Raw genomic sequence first — 13,813 nt, 5'->3', positions numbered from 1 at the left:
ATTTACAGAGCATTTCTACACGTATCATCCCACTGAATTGAGCACTTTGAAGGTGTTAACTGCAGGCATATGGATAAGGAAACTGAGGGTCAAAGAGACCATTTGTCTCAAGTCAGAACTGGAATCCAAATTTTACTAATGGAACTGACCTCAAACCATAGGTAATGATTAATACAACTGATGCCAGTCAATATTTTCTAATATTATTCCTAACTGATCACCTGAATAAAAACAAAAAAAAACCCTTCAGTCTCTAACTTGTCATTATTAAAGATCAAGGCACCTATCAGGGGTAGCATGATTTAAACAAAAACAAAAAAAAAAGGATTATTAAAATAAAGTTTATCTAGAAGCCAAGAACACTAAGAAAAAAAATACATTGCCTTGGAAGTCAGTTTGGATGGTTGTCCACTGATACAATTTAACTTACAGTGTTTGGGAATTATAGAACTTTTGTGAGCACTCAAGCCAAAGAAACTGCAAGTTTTAAAAATCAGTAAATTAAATGTTTATTTATTATAGTCTTAAAGGCAGTCATGTCTTGATAAGATCAAGATACAAAGTCAACTAAGATAAAGCCTCAGCATAGTTTTTTTGCTTCAGACACAGTGGAAATATCAAAACACTTAATCTTCCATTTCTAGCCTTCTACAAGGAAATCAGCAAGGCCTAGGAAAGGAGCAAAACCAGACGTTCCCAGAGGCAACACAGCTGAAGGACTACAGATAAGAAACTCGGCCTCTCTGTAATTTTCTCACCCATAAAACTATTATCTGCCTAACCTACCTCAAAAAGCTGTAAATAGCAAAATGAGATGATAGATATAAAAATCTTCATAAGATGAAAGGTACAATTAAAAACCACCCATTTGCTAAAATTCAAATTAAATGGCTCTAAATCTCTAAGAGACATCTCAATGATTCTCAGGAAAATCTCACCAAAAGCCCTTTCTGTCATGATACAGATCAAGGTTCTTTCGAGTAAGACTGCGAGGAAGTAAGAAAAGAATTATGTACTATACTATAATGCTGCACATTTTCAAATGCCACCTGTGTTGCACTACTGGCAAATCCATTTACATCTACTTCACAAAACTTCATACATGGTAGGATTGTCTCTTTTTAGAAATATTATTCATAAGTACAATGTGTATCAACATTTTAAATAAAATTTGAGCATTTTCATAAGGACTATTGTTAATATCAACGTTTAGAAATAATCACAACACTGACCATCAGAACATTTTTGGACATATAACCCACGAAAGTATGCCGTCACATTAGAGTACAAATTTCAGTAAAGTAATATGACCCACTTTTCTACTCCATTAGGAGACACTATCTATTGTACTTACTTCTGTATAACACTTTGCAAGCTTAGCATCATACCCAGCTCTCCTTTCATCTTTTCTCTGTTAGCACGGCACTCTGCCAAGTATCGAAGAGCCTACAGCGAGAGCAGGAATAGGTCAGTCCACATGACAGACTACTCAAAATTAAACCTACTACTAACCTACTGCGAGAGGAAAGAGTGAAAAACAGTGTTTTGCTTTTAGAACCAATTGGTTTTGAATGTTTAGAAACTCTTCTTTAAATGTGATAAGCAGAGCAGTCTTCTAGGGGACAAAAATAATCCTTTGAGCTGCAGTAGCTGAATCTGCTCTTTGAAATGAAGGTTCCCAACTTATCTGCAAGGTCAAAATTAGGCTGTTTTGGTTTTATTTTCACCACTTCATCTTGACAAGGATACAAGGAACTATAGTCCATTTATTAATTTCAGGGAGCAGTCCCAATAGCCATCATTTCCCTAGGTGCTTTTTACATATTAATTAAAATAAACTGCTGAGAGGGACAAAACATACAACCCCCTTTACGGAATGAACTGTTTCTAGTTTTATAAAACACCTTTAAAATGTCTCTTTTTTTTTAAACTGAAAACCAAAAGATGAACTCACTCTCACAAATTCCTGTTTTGTGAATTTAACTTTTCTAGGATGCTTTTCTCTTAAGATTTAAAGTACATTTTTGTAAGTATTTCCTTCACATGCTGATTCTTGAGGGATTTTATTAGCTGTTCTACAGACTTCCTGATCTCTGATCATTCACTGCAGACTTTAGTACCTGATTCGCAGGGGAATACCTCTGTGAACTACACCATCCAAAACTGCCCTCTCAGTTCACTGACCTTCACATTTCCTACTAGTCCTCTACACTACATTTCCAAAGTGCCTGGTCCTTACCAAAAATGGTACCATCCATGAAATCACAAATCCAACAACCTGTCTCTGACTGCAATCTCCTATCCTTTCTGTAACTAGTCTTACCTTGATTTTCACTTTGGTCCATAAAGGATTAACTGCCAAGGGAACTGCCCTCCCTTCATAAAAAAACTAACAAACAGGACAACTGGAGGAGAAGCAGCACAGGACTGGAGTCCCTCAGAGAAATGATGAGGCAGATCCTACAACTGCCCCATCTTCCTGCTTTGGAAGCAGTTCCAGACTGCAGCACAGGGAGAGGGAAGCCCAGTGAAGTCCAGTGGTCTTGCCAAGTTAGGGAGACAGAGATCAGAGCTGGGGCGGTTAGGGTGGAGTAGTATAATAAAAAATACGTATTTGGTCTTCGTCTAGTCCCTGGCATAGAGTTCCTAAAACCCTTGGAATTTTTTGATAGGAGTTTGTTATTCATAAGGAGGCCCTTTAGATCACACTTGGGTGAGTTCATGTTGAAGGAGTGAGTTAGGCTGTGGCCCCCAGATGGCCTCAGGATGCGGCTCGTCACTGGAAAGACCAAGTGACTAGAGGGTGGGAACTTTCAGCCCCACCCACTGCCCTGGGAGGTAGGGAAGGGCTGGAAATTGAGCTCTATAAAAACTCCTGAACAAGGAGATTCAGAGTTTCTGGCTTGGTAAATACATCCACCTGCCAGGGTGGTGTGCCCCAACTCCACAGAGACAGAAGTTCCTGCAAGCAGGACCCTTCCAGATCCTGCCCTATGTGCCTGTTCATGTGTATCCTTTATAAAAATCTGGTAAATGCCAAGTAAAGTGGCTTCCTGAGTTCTGGAGCCATCCTAGTAAATTACTGAACTGAGGAGGGGGTCACTGGAACACCCAATTTATAGCTGCTCTGTTAGAAATATGGGTGACCTGATACTTGCAACTGGCCTTTGAAATGAAGGCACTCTTGTGGAACTGAGTCTTAAACCTGGGGAATTTGATACCTAACTCCGAGTGGTTAGTGTCAAAATTGCATTGTTGGTCACCCAGCTGGTGTCCACAGAGGACATTGGCTGGTGTCAGAAAATACCCCAGGCAGCTAGAATTTGCAGAGCAGAGTAACAGAGAGGAGGGATCAGCGCAGCAAGAGAGCTCCAGAGCTCTACAGAGGGGTCCCCCAGAATCTGTGGTTGAATGCTGGCTTGCACTTGCCTGGAGGAAAAGACCAAAGGGCCAGGGACTAAAACCATGAGAAAGAGGGAAAACCATACCTGGACCTCACGCTGGGCGGAGTCTGTGACACCACCGGCCACAAGTGAAAAGACCTCACAATGCAGGAGGGATCAGGGTGGATCCTCAGAAGAGCATCCCATTAGGAGTCCTGAAAGGATCAAACTGATCCCAAGTAGCTTAAGTGCAACCAAGAACAAAGTTGAAGGATATTTATAGGGATACCAAAAAATCCAAAGCCCATACGATAAAATCTGCAATGTCTGGCATCTGATTAAAAATTATGAGACATGAAAAGGAGAAAAATATGACCTATAATCAGGAAGGGGAAAAAAAAATCAATAGAAACAGACCAAGATATGACAGAGGTAAAATCAGAAAATAAAAGCATTAAAATAGCTATTATAATTCTGTTCCATATGCTCAAGGATGAGTAGAAAAACCTAAGTATGGTGAGAAAAAAAAATGGAAGATATTAAAAAGACCCAAATGTAACTTCCAGAGGACAAAACATAATGTCTAAAATGAAAAACACAGTGGACAGGATTAACAGCAGATTAGGCACTATAGAAAAAAAGATCAGTGAGCTTTAAAATGCAGCAATAGAAACTATCCAAAACGAAGGACTGAGAGAGAAAAAAAAAAAGTCTTAAAGAAAAAAAAAAAGGAACAGTGACCTGTGGGACCACATGAGGTATCTAAAACACATACAACTGGAGTCCCACGAGAGGAGTGACAGGGAAGAGACAGAAAAAACTTGAAAAAATGATGACTCACAATTTCTCAAAATTGATGAAAACTATAGATCCAAGACCAACAAATCCCAAGCAAAACAAGAACAAAACCAAAACGCAAAGAAAACCATCCATATTAAGCACATCATAATCATCTGCTGAAAACCATTGATAAAGTCACAAAAGAAGCCAGAAAAAGGCTTATATATTATATGGAGAGGAACAAAGGTAAGAATCACAGCAGTCTTCTCATTAGAAATAATTTGAGCCAGAAGATAAAACAACATCCACGGGACTTCCCTGGTGGTTCAGTGGTTAAGACTCTGCACTTCCAACGCAGAGGGCACAGGTTCGATCCCTGGTCAGGGAACTAAGATCCCACATGCCACTCGGTGAGGTCAAAAAAAAAAAGAAAATGAAACATCTTGTAAAGCACCAGAGGAAAAAAGCCAAGAGCAAAACTGCATTACAAAAAATGTTAAACTTCTTCAGGCAGAAAATAAAAGACACCAGTAGAAATACAAATCTGTATTAAGAAATGAAGAACACCAGAAATGGTAAATATGATGGTAAATATAAAATACACTTGATTTTTAAAACTTTAATCTCTTTAAAAGATAACAGCTTAGAGTAAAAGAAAAAAAAATACTGTAGATTTTTTAAACATACATAGAAGTAAAATATATGACAAAAAAACAGCACAAAGGATGGGAGAAGGAAATGGAAATATACAGTTGTATGATTCTTACATTATACATGAAGTAGACTGTAACAAGTTAAAGATGTATAATGTAAACCTAGAACAACCACTAAAAAAATTAAAAACAAAAAGGTATAGCTAGTAAGTCAACAGTGAAGATAAAATGAAATTATGAGAACACCGACATATTCTTCAACCTCTCTGGGAACTCTGAGGCCCTGGCTCCCTCCACTCTCTCCTCACTAGGTCCCTCCATGACTTGACTTCCCTTCCTATTCAGCCCAGCACCTACAGTCTGTTGTTTCAGCTACTCTCTTGCCAAAATCCTAAACTCCCTTAATTACCAACTTGCCTGGCCAAGAATCAACCCCAAACAAATCCAACTATCTGGCTCTCAGGGCCTATGGCAGGCCTGAAGCAGGGTGAAAAAGGAGTTTCATAAGCTGTAAGCCTCGTATCAATTCAGCGTTACCAAACTAAGCAGCCCCTCAACGCTTGTGAACAATCTCACCATCCTCCGCAGTTAGCAACCCTTCCCATTTTCTGTACCAACTGTGAGAGCCTTCTCCTCAAACCCTTCCCACTCCAGCAGCTCCTTGCCTTCTGAATTTAAATAAGTTCAAGTCTAGTCTATTGAAAATAAACAACCCCCTTCAACCCCAGGTTTCTGTCAAGAGACCAACACACTCTCTCCTCTCACCCTTTCCAATTCTCATTGAAATAGGACCCAAACTAGGGGCCACGCAAATTTCCCCATTTGTTACTACTGTTCACTCATATCAATGTCTGTTTTGCCTAAATAAACGTCATTCTGTGAAGGTAAAATAGGAAATCTGTATTATGTACTTTGATTTTTGAAAAGAAACAGCCTATATTATTTTTCTGTATGAACTTGTGAAATTACACTAAATGGGAATTGATCATGGGTCCTTAAGTAAAGGACAATGAGTTTAAAATTTTCTATGACAGTAATTCTCTTTTAAACTTTTTGCTGTGAAAATTTCAGAAGACACAAAAGTAGAGAAAATGTGTGGTGACCCCCATGTATCCATCATTCAGCTTCAACAATTATCAACCACTAGGCAATCCTGTTTCATCCATCTCCCCTGCCGCTAACCACACTGGAGCATTTTATAGCAAATCTCACAGAACATTTAATTTCATTTGTAAATACTTCAGTATATCCCTGAGAAGTTAATGTTTTTTAAAAAATTAACTTAATGATAATACTATTATAATACCCTGCAAAAGCAATAAGTGGTTCTTTAATATTATCTACTGTCTTGTCCACATTCATTTCCAGTTATCTAAAACTATGTTCATGGGTTGATTTGTTCAAATTGGGATCCAAGTCAGGTCCACGTATTATACCTGGCTGATATGTCCCTTAAGTCTCTCTAAATCTGTAACAGTTACTGCTATGCCTTTTGCACACCCCAACTGCCTTTTAATGCAATTTACTGTTCACTGAACTGGATTATTTGTCTTCCAGAAATTTTCACATTCTGTATTTGCCTGATTGCTTTGTATTGTTCTTTAACATGTTTCTCTAGCCCCCATATTTCTCATAATATGGTAGTTCCTTGTGCATTATTAGCTATGATCCTGTATATTTTCTCTTTTCTTCTCCTTTATCTTTCCTTCCCATCTTGTGTTAAAACAAGTGCCACATCCATCTACTAATGAATAGATAAGCAATCTGGCACACCTATATGATGGAATGAAGGAACCATAAAAAGGAATGAAGTACTGATACATGCTACAATGTGGATGAACCTTGAAAACGTTATGATCAGTGAAAGAAACAAGTCACAAAGACCACATATTATATGCTTCCATTTATATAAAATCTATACAGGCACTTTTGCCAGAGATATACGCAAATACAAAGAAATAGGAAGTCATGGCTGCTTAGGGAAAGAGGGTGGGGCTGAGAAACAACAGGTAAAGAGCAGAGTTTCTTTCTGAGGTGATGAAAATGTTCTAGAATTGATGGTGGTGACAGCTGCACAACTCTGTGAATACACTAAAACCCATGAATTGTACACTTTAGGTAAATTGCACAGTATGTGATTACATCTTAACAAAATTGTTACAAAAGAAAAACAAAACAATAAGTGCCTCTTTGAGTGTCTTTCTGTACTGATATGATATAATCCTTAAGATTTCTTAAGTGAAAAAAGGAAGTTGCAGAACATTCCATGCATGTAGTATGCTACCATTTGTGTCAAAGAGTAAAAACAATATAGTATGCTACCATTTGTGTAAGAGGACTACACGTACATACGTTTGCACATACAGAAATACATACAAACTTACTATTATTTGCTCTACACTTTTCACTTTTTACCATGTCATCTAGTACTTTTTCAAATTCTCCTTAATTGCAAAATTATAACACTGAGACTGAAATTACTAAAGGCAACTTACGAGCAAAGCCGAGTGGACGACAGGGGGGTTGGGATGGTCCATAAATAAAATAAGGCCGGGCAGACATCCCTGATCCTGGACAATGGCTCTACGGTTTAATGGATCTGCTGCTAGATCCCGGAGCTGGTTAACTACCGAGAGAGCATCAGGTTCTTCATTCATGGTGGAGGAGGACGAATTCATCTTCTATGCCATACACATGAACAAAATCTTCTTAAATTCTGTAGAAATGGTTGGCAAAATTAGTTCTAGACTGGTGAGGTATATTATGGCATTTGTTAAATAATCAGAATCACAGCACTTTCAGAAAGAAACAGATGAATCTAAATCACAAAAACTTAAGCATTTGGCAATTCCAGTCTGAGAACATAGGAAGTTAACTAACTAAAAAAAAAAAAAAAAATCAAGTTATTTATGTGTGCACAATGTTTAAAGAACATATGTCATCCTCATTATTTCAATAACTTTTTAGCAATACATATTTTAACACCAAAGTCACAATAAACAAGATCTTTACAGTTCAAACTTATAACCTTTGCTACACTTCTCAAACTGTAACACTGCCAGTGTTTTTTTCCTGTAGAACAATTCTGGAGCCTAAGACAAGTGTCTCAGGGAAAAGTGGCTGGCTGACAGCTTTTTTTCTAAATCATCTGTGAACAAAACCCAGTTTACTGGGTTTACAAAAGATAACATCCCTTAAGGAGGGAGTCAAAAAAGGTCATGAACAAAGAAGCCAAGAAGGGGACCTCGCCCTGTGCCTCAGGCCAGTGGAGTCTTCGAGATCAGGGTGGATCTGAACCGAATCTAACTACACCTGTCTGTCCCTGAGTGGGCCAAACTCAGAAGAATGAAACAGATTTTGAGGTGAGGTAATTCATTTGGCAGATAAGGAAACAGTCACAGAGAAGTTAAATAATTTGCCCCAGGTGACAAAAGCTAGTTAGTATAGAACTGGGCTAAAAGCTTATTTATTATCTCCTAAACTGGTCAGCAGTGGTTCCACTTCCCATACCTTCCTTTTAAACTCAGCATACCTTTTTCCCACAAAAGTAAACAAGATATTTTAGAAAATGTAACATGATAAACATACAAGCCGAAATACAAAATAACAAGGAATAATTCTCACAGATGCAGAAAGTTAAAAACAGTAACTTCCATTAACCAAGTTACACAATATATTTCTTATTAGGAAGAATATAAAGATGTTGGGGGAGGAATTCCCTAGCGGTCCAGTGGTTTAGACTCTGTGCTTCCACTGCAGGGGGCACAGGTTCGATCCCTAGTGGGGGAACTGAGATCCCGCATGCCATGCAGCAGGGCCAAAAAAAAAAGAATATAAAGGTGCAAATACTTTCCACAAAGTAATGAATTAGTTTAATGCTAATTTCAAAAACCATGCCAACTGGGGGAGGCGGGCTGGTAAATTATTCTGTAACTCCAGACAGCCTACTAAAGTTATTTGGGAGGAAAAAGGTAATAAAGCTGAAATGGCCTTCCCATATATTGAAATATACAAAGATATAAAGAGTAAAGCAGTAGTACGGGGTGGGAGGTAGTTGCGAGATACTTCTCCCAGGAAAGCTGTTTATACAGTCCATCTAAGAAAGCAGGCTCTACGTGAATCAGACCCAGACTCCACCACTTGGTAAATGTGATTTTAGGCAGATCGCCTAAACTCTTTGTCTCAGTTTCTACATCTGTAAAATGGGATTAGTCATAGCAGCTTTCAAATGGTATACTGTCCAGATGAAATAACAATACACGTAAAAGGCTTAGGTGACACATTTTAAGTGCTCAATAAATAATGGTTGTAAGTTACATGGAGTCAAAAATCAATGAAAAATAGTAAGATTATTCAATAAAGGGTATTGGAATAACTTCTAAACAATTTAAAACCACTGCTAAGATCTTTAACTCATAACACATGGGGGAAAAAAATCATATCCCAGATAAAATACTTTAAAAGTTAAATTTTTGAAGTTTGCAAGCAAGCGTAAAATAAAGGACTCAGAGAAAACAAGGCTTCAACAGGATAGTATTTGGCAGATAATTTTCTCAAAATGAAAATAATAGTTACTTCAGCAATTTTAAAAAGGATTTAACAAAAAAGCAATAGACTGAATACTGTTCACAGAAATAAGACTGAAGGGTTTGCCTCTTAGGTGCTTCTATTATCAACACCCTGAATATCGCTGTTTACAAGCCAGCTTACGCATGAACTTTATGTGCTGTCACCAGCACAAATCCTATCAAAAATGAAAACTGCAGAACCAATCACTGGCCCAAAGGTCCAAGAACCAAGTCACATTTAAGAACCAAATACCCAGAGTAATGGCCTTTTGCATACAACACTGGCCTTGAAACTGGAGCGCTCCATTCTCATCTAAGGAGTACTTAGAGAACCACTCAGTGGGAATGATTCTGAAAGTTATAGCCTTTCCCGTTCCTTTGAGATGAACAGAAGCCAAGAGTTAAAACTTCTAACCTTATCAGCCCATTCAGAAGGAGAGGGCTCAAATTAGGATCTGCCCAGGAAAATGTAGGGACTAACACAAGGTATACCTTTTACTTTCTCTTTTGTTTAGTTCAATTCGGGCAAACAAATCCTTATGACAATGAATGCACTCCAAACTTTAACAGGCACTCTGGTCACCTAAGGGATCTTATTTTAAACAGCCAATTCTAATTCAGTAGGTGGGGTGAGGTCTGAGATTCTGCATTTCCAACAAACTCCCAGGTGAGGTCTAAGCTGCCAGAATGACCCTTTAAAAAGCTAGGAGTTAAGTGATAGATGTGAGGCACCTGTAATTAGGCAGCTGACTGAAAGATTTTCTTTCAGCCAAGATGTACCATTCAACTCAAAGAATTATTTAGCTCTCATATACAGAGTTTAATATAAATACACAGAGCTACACAACCACAACTTAAATCCATATTCAGTTAAGCGAGTTTTTAAAAAAACAACGTAAGCAGTGACATCAAATCTGGCTCGCCCTTTACTAGCAGCTAACTCTTTGAGAAGTTGGGTTACCTCCCTTGAGCCTCAGCTTCCTCTCACAATAATCCTGAGTGGTTGTCAGGATCAAAGAAAATAAGAACTTCAGATGGTGCTAACAGTACCAGCAATTACCAAACAAGAACAATACTTGATCCTGTGGGAACCTCTATTTGGCCACGTGTTGGGGTACACACATAAGTACACTACCACGAAAGGAGCTGCTATAGGCACAAACGCCCCCAAGAACTGTTTTTAAAATACAGAGATGTGAACACTGGTCTCGCTTGAATGAAGCCGAACCCAACCATGTCCTTCTGCTCTTAGTAGACACGCAGGGGCACAAAGCTAATATAAAGTTACGAAAGAACAACCTGGAGGGATGAAGAAGTGAGATGACACCTATTAATAATGTTAGGGTTTGTGAAAATCGGACGTGCAGGGGGGACGGGGAGGAAGTGAACAAAGCTAACATTTTCCCAGGACACGTGGGAGCAGAGAGCTTTAAAGCGCCTGTAGGGACGCACTGCCTCAAGGCAGGCAGAGCGCCCCGCCCAGGCAGACTGGCCGCCTGCGTGCAGGGGCCGCTTTCTGCGGCCTTCCCGGCTCCACCGCTTTGTCTGCCGTCGCTGGACCCTACTTACCGCTCCAGCGTTCTAGGAATCCGGAGCCTGCCGCAGCATCAGGGCCACACCAACGGATAACGTAGAGGAACCAGCAGGCGCGGAGCGAGTCCCTCCTTTCGCAGACGCGGCCTCGGCGATGACAAACGACCCTGCTGACTTTAAGAGCCAAAAAAGCTAGGACGCTGGCGGGGTAAGGCCTTATGGACTCTTCCCCATGACCCAGCCACCTCGGCCGGTTCTGCCCTCCCATTGGCTAATACCATTCCACAGAGAGTAAGACACCCAATCCGCGAAGGCCTTCTTAGACTAAAGCGCTCATTGGTAAACAAGGGAAATGCCCGAAGCGTTGAACAGGAGGGTCTAGGGAGAACCCGGGAAGAGTGAATTGGACCCAACGACTCTCCGTCTATTAAGCGCTAAGCAATGAAACGTGGTTCCCCCTGAGAAACCGTTGGGCTTTCCCGACTACAATTCCCAGCGTTCCTGCGGTAGAGGAACCTGTCCCCTCCGGCCTTCAGAAATTCAAATTGAACGTAACTTCTCTAGCAACTCTTTCGGTTCCAATAGGGCAGCTTTGTAATATTTCATTGGCTTCTGTGAGTCTTAATTCAGAATCTTTTCAAATTTTTTTCTTTTTACTGAGGACAGTAGCACTGTCTTCGTTGCAGCGCGAAGGTAGCAAAGTACAGTTTTTTGTTTCTTTTAAATAGAAACTTCTTTTTGGAACTTTTTTTTTTTGTAAGGAAAAAGAGCCTTATGATCAGGGAATTTTCTCAAATTCGTGAAGAACTATTTTTAAAACATTGTCTTCTATTTAGTTTATCAAAGTAAGGGTTTAAATTCTTGTTTTATTCATGGCAGTCACTGAAGTTTTTGTTCTGTTTAGGTATAGGTTTTATATTCTTTAATATATTTCTAAATGTAAGTATAATTTAAATCCCACAGGCCAGTCTGATTATAATGCTTCCGTTGCACTCAATAACCTCACTGAAAAAATTCTGAATTCTCTTTCACAGTTTGATTCTGCCACGTACCTCCTATATTAAAGTCCGAAGGAATTTGAGAGGCCTCTAATGGAGAAAGAGTGTGAGTGAGAATAAATATCCCCGGCTGTACAGTAGTCTCTCCTAATGTTTCTCCAATTCGTCTGTAAGTGAATTTAAAAACCAAACGGTTACTTCAGCCCAAATTCCTTTGCCTTCACTTGTCCTTCGTTATCCTTCTCTTCCTCCTAATAAGCTCAAGCCAAAAGGGGCAAAGTTGAGTAGAAAAGATCTCTTTCACACTGTTTGACCTATAGCAAAAACACGTCTGGCTGGTTGCTACTTTCCAAAGTCACAAGAGGGAGTGGTAGTAAGTGAATACTGAATCTAAAATAAAAAGGAGAAAAGAGATGGTGCATGATGTCCAGTGATAGAAGCACCAACCTCATTTGTAAAAATCAGCCAGACCAATTAACTGCTGGAACTGAAAAAAAAAAAAGAAAGAAAGAAATAGGAAAAAAAGGAATCGTAAATGTAGAAAACTGTAAAAAATATAAGAAGTACAAAGGGCAGAGTCAGGTTAAACAATAGCCCATTTGATTGAGTAAATTAAACTTTGTTCAGTATTATCAAAAACAATAACCCAGGAAAATAAATTTGCTATTTTTGCTGAGATTAATTTGTATATTAGAAAAGGAAAAGTCATTTGGGGTTTTCCCAACTAATTATTGATGATATAGGTTTTTGGCACCACTCAGAATATATGTTCAATAGAGTTTTTAACTTTTAGAAGTTCACAATCTAAAGTCAAATATAGTCACACTTCCACATATATACAATGGAATATTACTCAGCCGTAAAAAAAGAATGAAATAATACCATTTGCAGCAACATGGGTGGACCTGGAGATTATCATACTAAGTGAAGTAAGTCAGAGAAAGACAAATATCATATGATATTGCTTATATACAGAATCTAAAAAAAAACAAAAGACAAATGAACTTATTTACAAAACAGAAACAGACTCACAGACTTAGAGAATGAACTTATGGTTACCAGGGTGGAAGGGTGGAGGGAAGGGGTAGATTGGGAGTTTGGGAATGACATGTCACATTGCCATACTTCAAATAGATAACCAGGGACTTCCTTGGTGGTGCAGTGGTTAAGAATCCACCTGCCAATGCAGGGGACACAGGTTCGAGCCCTGGTCTGTGAAGATCCCACATGCCGTGGAGCAACTAAGCCCGTGCACCACAACTACAGAGCCTGCGCTCTAGAGCCCGTGAGCCACAACTATTGAGCCCATGTGCCACAACTACTGAAGCCCACACACCTAGAGCCCATGCTCCACAACAAGAAAAGCCACTGCAATGAGAAGCCCGTGCACCACAACAATGACCCAACACAGCCAAAATAAAATAAAATAAATAAATTTATTTTTAAAAATTTAAAAACATAGATAACCAACAAGGACCTACTGTAAAAAAAATAATAAAAATATAAAATAATAAAAAAGTAAAAAAATAAACATTTGTAGCTGGAAATAAATAAATAAATATAGTCACACTTCTGACTTTACAGTATCGAAAAGACCAGTTCTTCCTAGCAAACTGCCATTACAGAGAGTAGGTGACTGACGTTAAAAAGCATGGAATGTATTCACAAAAAATAATTACCAGTTTCATAAGCCCTATGGATTGTAAGCCACAGCAAAGTCTTTTAAGGTTTTAAGAATTTATATCCCCATATTAAAAATGTATGAACTCAACACCAGTGAAGTTATCCTACCTGCCATTGTGAGTCATTGCTTGTGTTTAACCTCAGTCAGGACACAGCTGGAATGTCAAGTTTCTCAATGGCTGTGTTGCTTAAGACACATGAATCACATAATGGCA

General features: G+C 38.9%; 1 protein-coding gene across 1 annotated transcript in view; it reads right to left on the bottom strand.

Moving 5' to 3' along the window:
* Positions 1–11,179, bottom strand: part of ARMC1 (armadillo repeat containing 1) — a 36,062-nt gene extending 24,883 nt beyond the window's left edge. The window contains exons 1-3 of the mRNA XM_036830708.1: positions 10,954–11,179; positions 7,312–7,532; positions 1,355–1,446 (exon numbers count right to left, since the gene is read on the bottom strand). Of these exons, the coding sequence (XP_036686603.1) occupies positions 1,355–1,446; positions 7,312–7,494 (275 nt within the window). The 5' untranslated portion in view covers positions 7,495–7,532; positions 10,954–11,179. The remainder of the gene's footprint in view (positions 1–1,354; positions 1,447–7,311; positions 7,533–10,953) is intronic.
* Positions 11,180–13,813: the final 2,634 nt, after the last annotated feature.

Source organism: Balaenoptera musculus, chromosome 17, assembly GCF_009873245.2.
Source record: "Balaenoptera musculus isolate JJ_BM4_2016_0621 chromosome 17, mBalMus1.pri.v3, whole genome shotgun sequence".
Lineage (NCBI taxonomy): Eukaryota > Metazoa > Chordata > Mammalia > Artiodactyla > Balaenopteridae > Balaenoptera > Balaenoptera musculus.
Note: the sequence above shows the minus strand (reverse complement) of the source record. Positions and strands in the feature narration are given on the sequence as shown.